This window comes from Falco rusticolus, chromosome 10, assembly GCF_015220075.1.
Source record: "Falco rusticolus isolate bFalRus1 chromosome 10, bFalRus1.pri, whole genome shotgun sequence".
Taxonomy (NCBI): Eukaryota; Metazoa; Chordata; class Aves; order Falconiformes; family Falconidae; genus Falco; species Falco rusticolus.
The window spans coordinates 3,809,637-3,822,929 of NC_051196.1; the positions used below are offsets into that span (position 1 = coordinate 3,809,637).

A 13,293-nucleotide genomic window follows, 5' to 3' on the forward strand; every position below is an offset into this window, starting at 1 on the left:
TTGGGGATGTATCACTGCAGGTTTGTGCTAGGCTCCTTTTTCCCTGGCCGTGCTCTTGGATGCTGCTGGAGGTGGGGTACTGGGGCAGCAGGACCTCACTTGGGACCTTGTCTCCTTGCTGGTGCGCCCATCTCCCTGAGGCTAGAGATGTCTGTTCCCGCAGCCCCCTCTACCCTGGAAGTAGCTTGGGGGGTGCATTCCTTCCCATAAAATGATTTTCCCCCTCCTTTTGGTGCAGGATGTGTGCTGACAGGCTAGGAGACTTGATTTCTGCTTCTTTGCCTGTTTCTATTGATGTTGTGACCGTTACAATAGCCTACTGCTGCAGCTGCTTCTTTCGTGAGGAGACAAAACTGCGTTGGTCCTCCCAAGCTGATTGGAAAGGAGGAAAACCAAGATAACGAAAAACCTGAATGGTACCTGGTGACCCTGGTTGAGAAAGGCAATAAGGGTCAGATATTGTCCTGTGACCATTTTGGCCCGAGGGTCTCTGCAGTTCCCAGGAGAAGTAGAAGAGGTGACCCACAGAAGAGTCTTCAGGCAGGTCCTTGTCCCTGTGGCACTCTGCTGGCTGGACCACGTGGCTGGGGAAGGCAGGACACGAGACAGAGGGGAAACTTCCAACCTTCAGGCTGCTGGAAGCAGATGGGATTTTTTTATTTCTTCTATATTTCTGAAGCTGGATGTGTTGAGACACCCATAATCTGTTAAAAAAGCAGCAGCTTCGTTGTCCAGAGCAGAGGATGTGAGAAGAGAAGTCGCTAGGGCTAAGTGAAGCACTTGAGTGTGAAACACTTGGCTACGAAACTACAAAAGCAATTTAAATTGGTAGGACACCAGCATGCATTTAAAGTACATTGTTGATTTTTGGGTGCTCAGTGTGTGAGGCCTCTTTGACAAGTGGTAGTATTGCCTGCTTTTTATGTCCTTTTTGAATTTGGGTGTTAAACACTTCATAAAACCCAGTCCATTAAACACGAAACCTTATAGGACTTTTTAATCTCCAAAGTGTTAAGTGCCAGACAGCTGTTGTGTTTGGCGTGTGTTTGCCAGATTTTGTTGGGTTTTTTAGGTTCTTGCTTAAATACTTTGCTTTGGCTGCTGTGAAAAGTGTCCCACGGCTTCTTATAAAAGCAATTTCTTGCTCATAACTTGCTCATAAAAACTCTCCAGTGTCCCTGGATGAGTTTCCTGCTGGTCTTCTCCAAGGTGTGTTATTCCTTTCCATCTTTTGACCTCTTTAATCTTGACCTTCATTTTGTTTGCTGTTCTGGAGCAAAGGCTGGCAATCTGCTGATTTTGCAGCTTGGATTCCTAGGAAGACTAGCACGATCGTGTTAATTGTGTCTTTGCTGATGCCAGCAAATTTTCTTGCTTTCCGCTTCCCCCCTGCCTTGTGGCTTTGCTCAGAGAAGACAAACAGCCAACTGTTATCCTGAGACAAGCAAGGCACTTTTCCTTCTTTCCCATGCAGGCGGGGAGACTGGAGCTTGTTCTCCATTGCCTTCCCAGATGATATGTCTCCCCAGGGCTCCTTCTTTCATCTGCTCCTCTTTCAGGCTCTCCTAAAATACCCAGACCATTTCTTCTGTGGCATCTGTTCAAGTGGCTGTTGCCCAGCCTGGTTGATCCTTGAGCTGCAGAGCGCTCGCAGGGTATAAAGCGAGGCTTTTGCTTTAGGAAGGAGGGATGCTGCTGCTGTTCCTGGTGCTGAGCTGCTGTGCCACATCACACATGCCGTGCTTTGGTCTTTCTCTGGGCAGGAGCCCTTGTGGGCCAAGGCAACCTCTCCTGTAGTTACCCACTTTAATGCAGATAACCTTCATCTGACCCACTGGGACTTGGGGGGGGGGGGGGGAGGGGGGGGGGAAATCAGTTAAGAGCTGATAATCTCACTGTGCCTATTCAGGGATAGCTGTTTGGGGGGCAGGGGGTTGCTCTTTTATTTAGCACATAGAGGCTCAGGGAATTACAGTGGGCTGAAGTTGTAGACATCAAAGGTCGGCCAGAAGGTAAATGCCCTTCCAGTCGTATGTCTAGAGGGAGATAGAGGTGGGCTGTTTAATCACAGGATAACACCCGTGAGAGGGAGCATTGCCCTTGTCTCCATTCCAGGCATGCGTCTTGTGACAAAACGCAGGTTGTGTCCGTGTTCAATGTGCCCAGACATGTTCCCCTGTCCATTGTTCGCTTCCACAGACATTTGTATTGGAACAAAACGCTTGGAATCTCCTGCCAGGACAAGCCTGATGTAATGGGTGCAGGCGCAAAGTCACCTCCCTTCCTCTTGACTTAGTCCAGACATGCAACCAGGAGGCAGGTTGTACCATACCTGGAATAACATCTGCCAGAGCAACATTCAATCTGGTGGCGTTACTTTGAGGTGGATTTGTCCCACATCAGCGCTTTGCTCTGCGTGTCTGAGGTGGCTTTTGAGCTGGTGCTAGCACTGAGAGGGAGCTTGGCACGGGAACTTTCTTCCTTTTAAAATTTCCCAGCATCGTAGCTCCGGCTTTTATGAAGTGTGGTTGCAATAGCTTGTTGTTCCCTCTTGGAAGGTCGGGGTTGGGTTAGGGGGACTGGCTGGCAGTGTGTGTGCGTGTCCCCATGTGGCTGTGGCAGATGGGTTGCCCTCCCTTTGGAGGTGTGTTGGGCCTCCAATCCGTAGCAAAAGCCCCATTTGGCAGTGGCTAATTCTCTCCGATTTTAACTCTTGGGGGAGCTTTCTACAATCTGTGGGGTTGACAGACCAGAGGCAGAGGTTATTTTATGAGTGAGGAGGGTGATGTCCAAGCTGGAGACAGTAGCTTCTTGGGTAGCAAATAGAAACGTATGGCTTTGCGTGGATGTTCCCTTAGGTCAAAGATTTCCTATCATTGGAAACGTTGTCACCCTTATTCCAGAACAGCTGGCTTTGGTCCCTGCCCAAGCTCAGTCAGCTCCTACACAGTCAAGATATTTCAGAAACTTGGAAAAAATCCTGCTCTGCTCCCATGTGACATCAATATACCAATGCTTTCAGAGCGCCTGTGAACTGATGCGTTGCTCTTGAAAAGCCCCCCCAAACCTCTAGTGCCTGCTTTTTGACTTTTTTTTTCCCAGCTCTAGTTTGAAACTCTGATTTAGATCAAGCATGAATCTTCTCCCCTTCCCATTCGACATTGTTGTTTTGTCACAATTAATTGCATGTCAGTTGAGAGTGGAACAACTGATTTCTGCCAGAGCAGAATTTGGGGCTATTGTGAGTATGTTATATTTAACACCCTCTTGCTGTGATAAAAGGTGGTTTCCGCGTTTGCAGGACCAGATCCTTGCTGGTGTTGCAGCTTTTGAAGTTAATTGAGATGTGCCAGTTTTTAAACCACTGAGGATAAGGCCTGTGGCGCCTTAAATATTTAAACACCTTTGTCATCTAGAGATGAACCATTTTCCAGCTCCTTTTATGTGCAGACTGCTGTTTTGCAAAGGGATTTTGACCCCTGTATGGCAAACTTTCCATCTCCTGACAAAAGATTTGCTTATCATAGGCTGTCTTTCTTTTTTCTTGGACTCCCCCCCAGTTCCCAGGATATGCAAACCAAAAGGTGAAAGCCCTTATTCTAGGTGTTTTTGATGTACCTGTTTGACATCTCCAAAATACGCCCATGCGCATAAATCCTTCTCTGGGTCACGCTGGCATAGCTCCGTGGAGTTCAATCAAGCCAGCCTGACTTTTGTTGGCTGGGATAATGGTCCATAGGTGAACATCTTTTGACCTGGCTGTCAGAGCGGTTGCCCTGGATGAAAGTCAGGAGACGTGCACTCCAGGGATGCTCCAGGGCTCTTGCTAAGGCGGGAGATGCTCTGCTGTGCCATAGAGAGGAACCGGCAGCCAGCTGCTTTGGGTGGTTTGCTTCCTCCCACGGCTGGGCTAGGGGTTGTGCAGGCTTGCTGCTGACAGTGTCCAGCTGCAGAGACTGGCCTGGTGCTGCAGGCTGCCCAGGAGGCACAAGTTGGCCACCTCCAGGTGTTGGTGCCAGGGGGAACCTCGGGAGCTGCACACCCTGATACCTGCATACCTCCAGGAGAGCTTGCTGTGCATGCTTCAGCACCTGTGTGTGTAACTGCAGGAGGGATCGTTCTGTGCAGCTTCTCATAATAGGGAAGGGGAGGCTGTGAAATGTTCTTCCCTTCAGCCTCCCAGAAAAGATCTATATTTAGTCACTGATAATCTCCGTTGTGGCTCTGTGCCTCTAATCCCCTGCTCCGGATTCCACCCTGGAGAAGATGAAAGGTGGAGCAATCGGCCTGACTGATGCGGTAGGCCAGCGGGATTACGGCACATCTCCCCTCCCTTTCCTATAGGATTGGCGTTGAAACTTCTTTGCTGGCTTGCAGTGCCACAGCTGTGCTGTGTTGTGTGCGTGTGAAACCCCCGGGAAGGGAGTATCCTGGTTTTGCCAGGGATGTCATTGTGGGACTGCCTTTGCCACGGTCTGGGAACTTGCCTTGAATAAGTTAACGTGAGGTAGTGCTATAGGAGCAGGGCTGGGAGGAGTAAAATTAGTACTTGTATTTAAAACAGGAGAGGAAAAAAAAAAAGAAAAAAAAAAAAAGAGGAGGCTGTTTCCCTCTGTGTGACTTGTATATGCTGCTTCCCCCTCCCCCCCCCCTTTTAGAAAAGAGCAGGTCAGAGGCACTTTGTGGTTTTTTTAATCAAGTCAGTGTTTTCTGCTGACAAGGGGTGAGACATTTTACAGGGCAAAAACTCACCAGTTTGTGAAAATTGAGGCCTTCTGAGCATTTGCATCCTGAGTTCATCTTTTTAGTCTTAGCTGGGCTGTTTCATGGCTTTGGGGGGGAGGAAGCTTTGAAATGCTGCATTTTGTTAGTCAAGAGCATGTCACTGATGGTCCCTGCTCTCTGGTGCAGAGGATGCCCGAAGCTGCAGTGCCAGGGATCCATCCCATCCCTTGTCCCTCAGGCAGGACCAGTTTAATGCAAAGGTTATTCTTCAGGTTTGGAAAGGCTGGTGAGGTGAAGAAGCCTCTAATTACAGGGGAGATGCCTCCTTCACTCTGTTTGTTTATTTTGCTTTTGTGGAGAAGTCCAGAGCAGCAACTCGAATATTTTCCCTCCTTGTTTCTTGCCCTGTGGTCTCTGTTTGTGTGTGGGGTGCTGACGGTGTTTAAGGGACGAGGCTGGCAGGGGGAAAGCTGCTTATCCCCCTTAATGCTCAGGTCCTCTGCTGCCCTCCGAAGCGATACCTTTTCTGAAGGCTGTGCCCTGGCCAGGGGTAACGCTGGGATGGAAGAGAGCTGCAGCTCTGCCTGGGGATGGGGAGGGTTGTGTGCTCCGCTCTGGGGCTGTTCTGGCTGGGCTTGTGGCTTCTTCTGAATGTTCTGTTTCTGGGAGCAGTTCAGGTGATGCTGGCAGAGATGCCAAGCCTGGGCTATGCTGAACCGCCAAGCCTAGCAGGTTCCCCTGTCCCCCGGTGTCGTGCTAAGGGGGAGCTTTTCCCCCAGCCCTCTGTGTTCAACTCAAGATGAGACTCCGCTCTGCTCCGCTCTCCGTTCAGTTCCTCTCCGCATGTGCTACGGTTGCAGGTTGTGTCGCCTGGGGAACTGCTGGGGTGCAGATTCTGTACATACCGACCGCTTTCCACCCTAGAAGTAGCAGCTTCAGTTTTACCCTAAAATTTTTTTTCTGTTATAACTTCAGCTGTTTCTCCACACCCAGGCTGCCTCTCCTGTAACCCACAGGGTCAGGTGTGCCCGGAGCCCTTGCACCCAGCTGCCCCAGTGTTACTCCAGGCCTCCTCCTCTAACTGACTCTTTCTCTCTCTCTCTCTTTTTTTTTTTTTTTTTTTTTTTTTTTTTTTTTTTTTTTTTTCCCTGTGGGCAGGAAAAAGCTGACACTGCTGAGGGAGATGCTGGCAGGCTGTGGCGCAGGTACCTGCCAGGTGATCGTCACCACTCCCATGGAGATGCTCAAAATCCAGCTGCAGGATGCAGGGCGGATCGGTACGTGGGCTTCTCTTCCCTACATGCTGAGCAGGCACGGGGGAAAGGGCTGGGACTGGGCTGTCAAGGCAGGGAGGGAGGGAATGAGCAGAGAAAACCCTTTTCTTTCCCCCTGCTTTCCCAAGTCTGAGGTATCTGGGGCTGTAGCAGAAGTTTCTTCTCTTCCCACTTCACTTCCCCCCACTCTGCTCACCTGGCTTTGCAGAGGTCCCTGCAGATACAGAAGGTGATGATTTTGTTGCTCAAAGTGGCAGGCTGGGCAAGTGGAACAGCAAAAGCTGCTGGTGGATGGAGAGAGACAGGAGAGATGACCGGGTGGTCAGCTTGTGAGTGATTGAAACTTGTTACTGTGCACCCAAGGAGGGATTAGCATCCTCCAGTGCTTTTCCTGGGGTGCTTCCTCCATCTCCGTGTCTATCTGATGTCTGTCCTCTCTCTTCCACCCCCCGTAGCACCTCCTAACAGCTTCCCAAGGGGATGTGCCCTTTCCCAATGACTTGCCTCCCCTCTTGCGGTCTTTTCTTCTTCCTGACAAAAGCAGCAGCTCTCTCAGCTGAAACAGTAAATAAAAATCTCTCGGCGCGCTGCATTCAGAAGAGGGTTGGGGTCAGGGGCTGGGGGCAGGAGCAGGCAGAGGCAGCAGGGAGTGTGAGCCTTTTGGCTGAAACGCTGTGGGGTGTTTCTGGTGAGAGCAGAGATCAGACTCTGGCACGGAGACCCTTTCCTCTGGAGCTGTTTGCTATCGCTTTAATCTCTTCCAGAGGTCAGCCCAGGGTATGGCCCTGTTCCCCAGGAGCCCTGCGTGACACTGTTAGATAGCACGTTTGGGGCCTTTCCTGGAAAAATGGGACAAATTGTCTAATCTCTCCTTCAATGTGGTTGGTATTCCTGAATAATCACGGATTTACTTTTTCCTCTCTCCGTTGTTTTTAATGCAGACCTTATCCTCTTTGTGCGTATTATTTTAAAATGTTTGAAGGAATTAAGCCGTGGTTTGAGGGTTGGGAAGAGGTTTTTTGCTGCTGGGAGCAGCCTGCCGGCCCTCCGTGTGGGGCCAGCCCGGTGGTGTGCCAGTGGCAGCCGCAGCGTTGCCTGCAGGTTGACGTGCTCTCCATCTTCTGGCCAGAGAGCAGGAACGCAGCAGTTTCAAAAGGCTGGGGGAAACCAGGGGGTGTTCATGGATGTGGCTGAGGAATTCCCCAGGTTACCGATTGCTTTCAAATGAAGGAAGCGAAGGCCAGAACTACTGAACCTCTCTCAGTTATGAATATCTTTAGTTTGCCCTACTGGGGGCTCGGGGACATACCTGGAAGCAGGTACCGTCACCTGCTGCTCACGGCAGCCCCTTTTCGCTGCGCTGTGGAGGCTGCGCGTGCCAGGCTGCTCCTGCTTAGGTCGGTGGGAGAGTGCGGGCGACAGCCGTGTGGTGTGGCAGCAGCCAGCTCCAAGACCGGGACGAGCTGGGTTGTCTCAGCCCGAGGGAGATGGGCAGACTGGGAGCAGCAGCCTGCAGTGCACCGGGCTGGCCTTAGCCTGCGTGTTTCGGTGCTCTTGGAGATCTGCTTCTTCCTCGTCCCGTGGCACCAGGCAGCAAGAGGCTGCGGGTGGGCACCTTGCGGACTAGCACTCTCTCCGCTTCTCCCCAGCGGCGCAGAAGAAGCTGATGGCAGCGCAGGCCCAGCTCTCCTCTTCCTCCGCGGCGGGGGCGGCGGAGCCCGTGGTGGAAACGCGCACCACAGCAACGCAGATCACAAGGGAGCTGCTGCGGAGCAAAGGGATCACCGGGCTCTACAAGGGCCTGGGAGCCACACTGCTAAGGTAGGGTGCTGTGGGCCCACACGCAGGTGTTCCCAGTCTCCAACTAAAGCGCCAGCCATGGAGATGAGCCTGCAAAGGAGGTGTTGGGTTGGGTTTGGTTGGTTTCCGTGCGCAGGTTTTGCAAATTAAAGAAGGGAAGGTGAGGGAGGGCTGCCTTTTTGTTCCTGGAGATTTAATTCTGCTGCTTCTGTGGATGGTTTCTGTCTCCCCCGTGGGTCTGTATTTTACACTGCAGTGAAGTCCTCATGAGTCAGCAAAGCAAAACTGTCAGCCTGAGTCTCCAGAGCGTTGAGACGGGCCCGGGCATGGGGCGTGTTGGATGCAGGGACCAGCACCTGCTCTGACACTTTGCCTGGGCACTGACAGAATAACTCCTCTAGCTTTAACAAAGGCAGAGCTAAAGCAATGCCCAGTGAGGGGTGGGGGGGTGGGTAGGCTGCAAACTGCCTGCAATTAGCAAAAGTGGATCAAATGATTGACCTCTGGATGTGCTGGGGTCTTCTGTTTGAGTGCTGAAAAACCAGGGGAGGCTGTTGACTCTGCTGGGCTGCATGCCTCCCGGGGGCCTTTGTGCAGCCAGTTTTGCCCCTGCTGGGCTCCAGCTCCTGTCCACGTTGCAGTTGCGGAGCTGGGGTGTCTGTTTCGCTCGTGGCTGTGCTGCCGTGTGATGCCTGCAGCCCATCCTTTGATGCTCAGTTTGTTGGTGTCCTGCTCCGAGTTGCTCATCCTTGTTCTTTCTTCCTCTGCCTCCCTCCCCACTGCAGGGACGTCCCGTTCTCCATTGTTTACTTCCCGCTGTTTGCAAACCTGAACAAGCTGGGCCAGAAAGATCCCAATGTCAAGGCTCCGTTCTACGTGTCCTTCCTCTCCGGCTGCGTGGCGGGCAGTACAGCTGCAGTGGCTGTCAACCCTTGCGATGGTGAGTCCCGAGTAGCTTGTGCTGGTGGCCTGGTGCCCAGTGACAGGCCAAGTGACACGAGTGGGCTGGGTGAGGAGGACAGCGGCCGTGCCAGCGCATGGGGTGGTGCAGGAGGGGAGCTCTGTTGGCTGAGCTGCTTTGGCTGAGCTATACCGTCGGCCACGGCTTACACGGAGGTTTGCAGTACTCGCTAGGTGGGGCGGGAAGAGGGTGCCATTCATTTCAGTCATTCTTTGCAGGAATGGCTGTGAGAGTGCCCCTGAAAAGGCACCTTGCTGTGGGGAGTGATAGTACGCAGACCATTTACATGCATGTGGTCATGGATGACCAGGGGGAGCCCCACATCTGTGGCCATCTCTCCTGCTCTACAGCATCTGCCTTAAACGCCACCTTGGTTTCTCTGCTATGAAAACCACCAGAAAGTGACTCCTCTCTCCCCAGCATTGCACACACTCCGAGGTGTGAAGAAATGTAAAAGCAACGTTGTATATTTTAGCTATTTCCTCCAGGAGGAGCTGAGTATTTGAAAATCATCTCTCACTTTGCCGAAAGATCTGAATTTGGAAGCGTTTAAAGCTTAAGCCGGCTCTGGAAACTTCGGTCACAGTGAGGGGACGGCGTTGGTTTGGCGTGGCTATGTTTTTCTTTTATCCATTTGTAACGAGTGGGTTTGGCTTCCCTGTTTTGCTGATAAAAACATGAAAACGGTCTGCGTTCTTGGTGATTTTTGACTGTGTTTCAAAGACATTGCTCTCAGGCTGGCTCTTGCCCGCTGAAGTGTGCTACGTTCCCAGCGCTCACCGCTGCCTCTGTTCTCTTTTTTCCCCAGTGATCAAGACGCGGCTGCAGTCGTTTGCAGAGAGGGTGAATGAGGACACCTACTCGGGGATCCTGGACTGCACCAAGTAAGACTCCTCATGAAGGCATCAGACATACGGCAGCTGCTGCTGCCAGGCAGGCAGTGCAGCTTCTGGAGCCAGCCAGCAGCTTCGGTGCTTCAGGTTCCCTCTGAACCTGTGCTTGTCGCCTGTCTCTGTATGGATAGATATATGCCCGGATATATACTGTTCCTATTTTGAGCAAGGGGAATATTTAAACGCTTCTGTCCAAATCCAAACAGCCAGAGCACCGAGATTTTATTCCTGCAGGGGAGGCAGTGCTGTGGTTGTCTCTCCCAAGGCCCTGTTGTCCTGAGAAACCCACGGCGTTAAAGCCCGATCCCTCTTGGACCGCTGTGAACCTCAGCCGTTCCCCCGCCACGCGCTCTGACCTTTTGCTAAACTGTGGTCTGGCTGCTTCAGATCACGAAGGGAATGTCGAAACGCCAGCGCTCTGCCCCTGTATCGCTGTTGTAGCCAGCCTCTCGCCGTCTGGCTGTGTCCCGCGCTGAGGGTGGGCTTGGCCCCACCTTTGGAACTGGGGGACCTCTGGATGCAAGCACAGGGTTGCCTGAGCTGCACCTCCAGACCAGAGAGATGCCCTGCCCCTGGCCAGACGTCAGGATGGGACCTGTTCCCGCACGGCCGTTGGCAGAGCGTGGGGAGGATGATCTGTGGAGGCAGTGCCAGCCCTGGGGGTTTAGTTTCTGGAGGGAGGCAGAAAGCCAGGGCATGGCCAGAGGCTGTGCTGGCTTGGTGGAGCGGTGGGGTGGACACTTACCTGGCTGTGCCGTTTCTCCCCAGGAAGATCTGGCAGAAGGAAGGGCCCACAGCCTTCCTGAAAGGGGCGTACTGCCGAGCCCTGGTCATTGCTCCTCTCTTCGGCATCGCACAAGTCGTCTACTCCTCGGCATCGCAGAGTTTCTGCTGGACATGCTCCCCAGCACCGGGCCTAGCCCTGGCGTGCCTGCGTGTGCCCTCCCGCCCTCCGCAGCGCTGAATTCATCCCCGTGTCCATCATCCGTGTCGATTGATGTCAGAGCAACAGCACAAAGGGTTCGCGCAGGGAATCTGAGGGGATGTGGTCTCCAGACGAGCAAATGCGGGAAGGGAGAATGTCCCTTTTCTGTCTTGGTCTGGAACCTGCCCCCTCCCGCTCCTTCCACGGACAATACCTAATTATGCATATCTTTTTTTTCTTTTTTTTCTTCCTTTTTTTTTTTTTGTTTGTTTTTAAATTGTCATTCTTAAGGACACTGGTAAGCACAGACTGGGCTTGCAGACCCAGAAGTCTCCTCTGAGCCTTGGGGAGGAAGAGGGATGGGAAAGAACTAACCTGAACCCTCACCGCCCCAGTCCCCCTCTTCCTTCCTGGAGCTGCCAGCTATCTGAGGAGGAGCTGGAGGGGCCGCTGTGTCCCCTCAGCCCCTCCTTGGCTCTGCTGGCCCCAGGTCGAGAGCGGGCGCTGCGCAAAGGGGGCTCGTCTCCTCCGCTGCCAGGGTGGTGGTGAGGGGGGATGCTGGATCCGGCAAGTCCCTGGCCCAGAAAACCTTCACCCCTCCCTTCTCCCTTTCTCAAAAAGGAGTTGGACTCTAGATGAGTTCTGGAGATCGGAGGAAGGGAAAGGGATGGTTGCTATTCATTTTTGTAACAATTTTTGTTTTAAAGCAAAGGGATGTCCCTCCTAACGAGATGTCACAGGCACATCCAGGTGAGGCGCAGAGATGCGAGTCTGCTCTGTAGGGAACATGTCTGTGGGATCACACAAATGTCCGAAGGTGCTTCCCTGCTTGGCTGCAGGCAGGGGAGGGAGAAGAACGTGGGATCAAGTATTTTTGGTTGGGGGGGGGGGGCTGGTTTTGTTTTTTCTTTTATGTAGGGGATGTGGGGAGGGAAAACCAAACAACAAGAAACCACTTACATTCCTTCAGCCTGCCCACCCTGGGGGTGATAAAGCGGTGGCTGCAGGTGTAGATTAGCTGATTTTATTATTATTTTTTTTCCCCGCCTGGCCCCAGGTGCATTAAAGGAAGTACCTGCTCCGCGTCTGCGGTGCCCAACCGTGGAGAGCCATGCTAGAAGTGCTGCACCTGTGTGCTCACCTTGCAAGGTGAAAACACGAGGTCTGGTTGTGCTTTGCTGTTTGACTTGGGCACGTTTGGTGCCAGCCAGCCTCGAAGAGGCGGAGGGCTGCCGCACCCTTGAGCGAGGAGCTGGTTGCGTGCACGTGACGATGGGGTTGGGTCCCCTGGCTCACGAAAGCTCGTCATCCTGTTTGCTCCTTGGGTGGGTGATCGTCGCTGGGTGGCACATCCACACCTACAGCCTGCTCTGTCAAAGGGACGCTGCCCCAGCTCATGTCACTTGCCAGAGGACTTCCTCGTTCAGTGCGCTCTCCAGCTGTGTAATTAATCCTAGTTTTAATGATCGTAAGCGTCAGATCTACCAACCCAGCGTGATCTTCTCCATTATTTATTCCATTTGGTGCAATCCATCCAACTTTGGTGTTTAAATTAAACTGGTCGAGTTCACTTTTCATTCCTTCTTTTCACTTTGTTCTCCAGGCGCTTGCTTGGTGTTTGTGTTTCAAATGTATATTTAAATTAATTTAAAAAAAAATATCCCTGTTTTTAATGTTTAAAAGAAAACCACCTCTGTTTCAATGGTCTTGGGTTCAGTTTTTGCAAAACCTGTATGTTGAGGGCCTTCCTGATGCATCATTTCTCTCTTCGGAAAAGTTGTTCAGTGGCTGGTTTGTTACTTGTCACTTGGCCTACGTGAATAATTTTCTTATTTTTCTCTTTTCTCTATGACTTCTCCGTGTATCTGGGAAGGAATCTGTGCAAAGATGATGATAGATGTCTGTGCTGTGTGTAGTGCTGTGATGCTGCTCTTGCTCTGGATTTCCTTGGGTGGATTAAAAGAGAAAGATTCTTTTTTTTTTTTTTTATTGTTATTTTATTTTTTAAGGTGCCCTGCTCCTTGCTGCTTCGTGATCTACAAGGGTCACAAAGAAACCTTGCCAGTAGAAGTGGGGGGGTTCTGCTTGCCCTTCTGCCTGCAAGGGTTGCCCCCTGAGGCTGGCTTGTGGCTTGCAGGGGGGTGCAGGTTTTGTGTTGTGGGGTACCTGTGGCGGAAAAGTCGTGCGGCGAAGGGCTGAGGTTTGGGGAAGCGCTCCTTGTCCTTCTGGATGCTTTAAAAACTCTTTGTAACCTGACTTTGCCTACTGGATCCCCAGCTGCTCTTGCAGGCTGCTGGAGCTGGTGACGCCGGGGCTTTTAGCTGCTGGGACATGTCCCTGAGACAGGCAACATGGGGGGTGGCAGGGGATAGTGACTGTGGCCTCACAGGACCCCCAAGGCAGGCAGGGTGCTGTGCCGGGGGGGGGGGGGGGGGGGAAAAGGTTCAAAATGGGACTTAATTTGTGATTAATTGACAGAAACCTCTAAGCATTGATTGCGTTATCGAGGGCCGAAAGTCGATAAATACACTTGGGGAAACACACCTCTGCTCCTCTCCAGGCAGGTGCCGCTTGTCCCTGGGGCAGGGGACAGTGGCCAGCGTGGGGTCAGCTCCTTGTGCGTCCTGCCTGGTCCGGCACAGGGTCCTCCCCCGCCCCAGGTCCCCTTGCTCCTGCCCTGGCCGCAGCTCCTGGGGCTCCAGCTTGGGCTTCGTA

General features: G+C 52.5%; 1 protein-coding gene across 1 annotated transcript in view; it reads left to right on the forward strand.

The window, feature by feature from the left end:
- The window catches only part of SLC25A22 (solute carrier family 25 member 22), a 35,314-nt gene extending 22,750 nt beyond the window's left edge, over positions 1–12,564 (forward strand). The window contains 6 exon segments of the mRNA XM_037401989.1: positions 5,884–6,002; positions 7,649–7,820; positions 8,585–8,739; positions 9,569–9,644; positions 10,422–10,519; positions 10,522–12,564. Coding sequence (XP_037257886.1) covers positions 5,884–6,002; positions 7,649–7,820; positions 8,585–8,739; positions 9,569–9,644; positions 10,422–10,519; positions 10,522–10,796 — 895 coding nt within the window. The 3' untranslated portion in view covers positions 10,797–12,564.
- Positions 12,565–13,293: the final 729 nt, after the last annotated feature.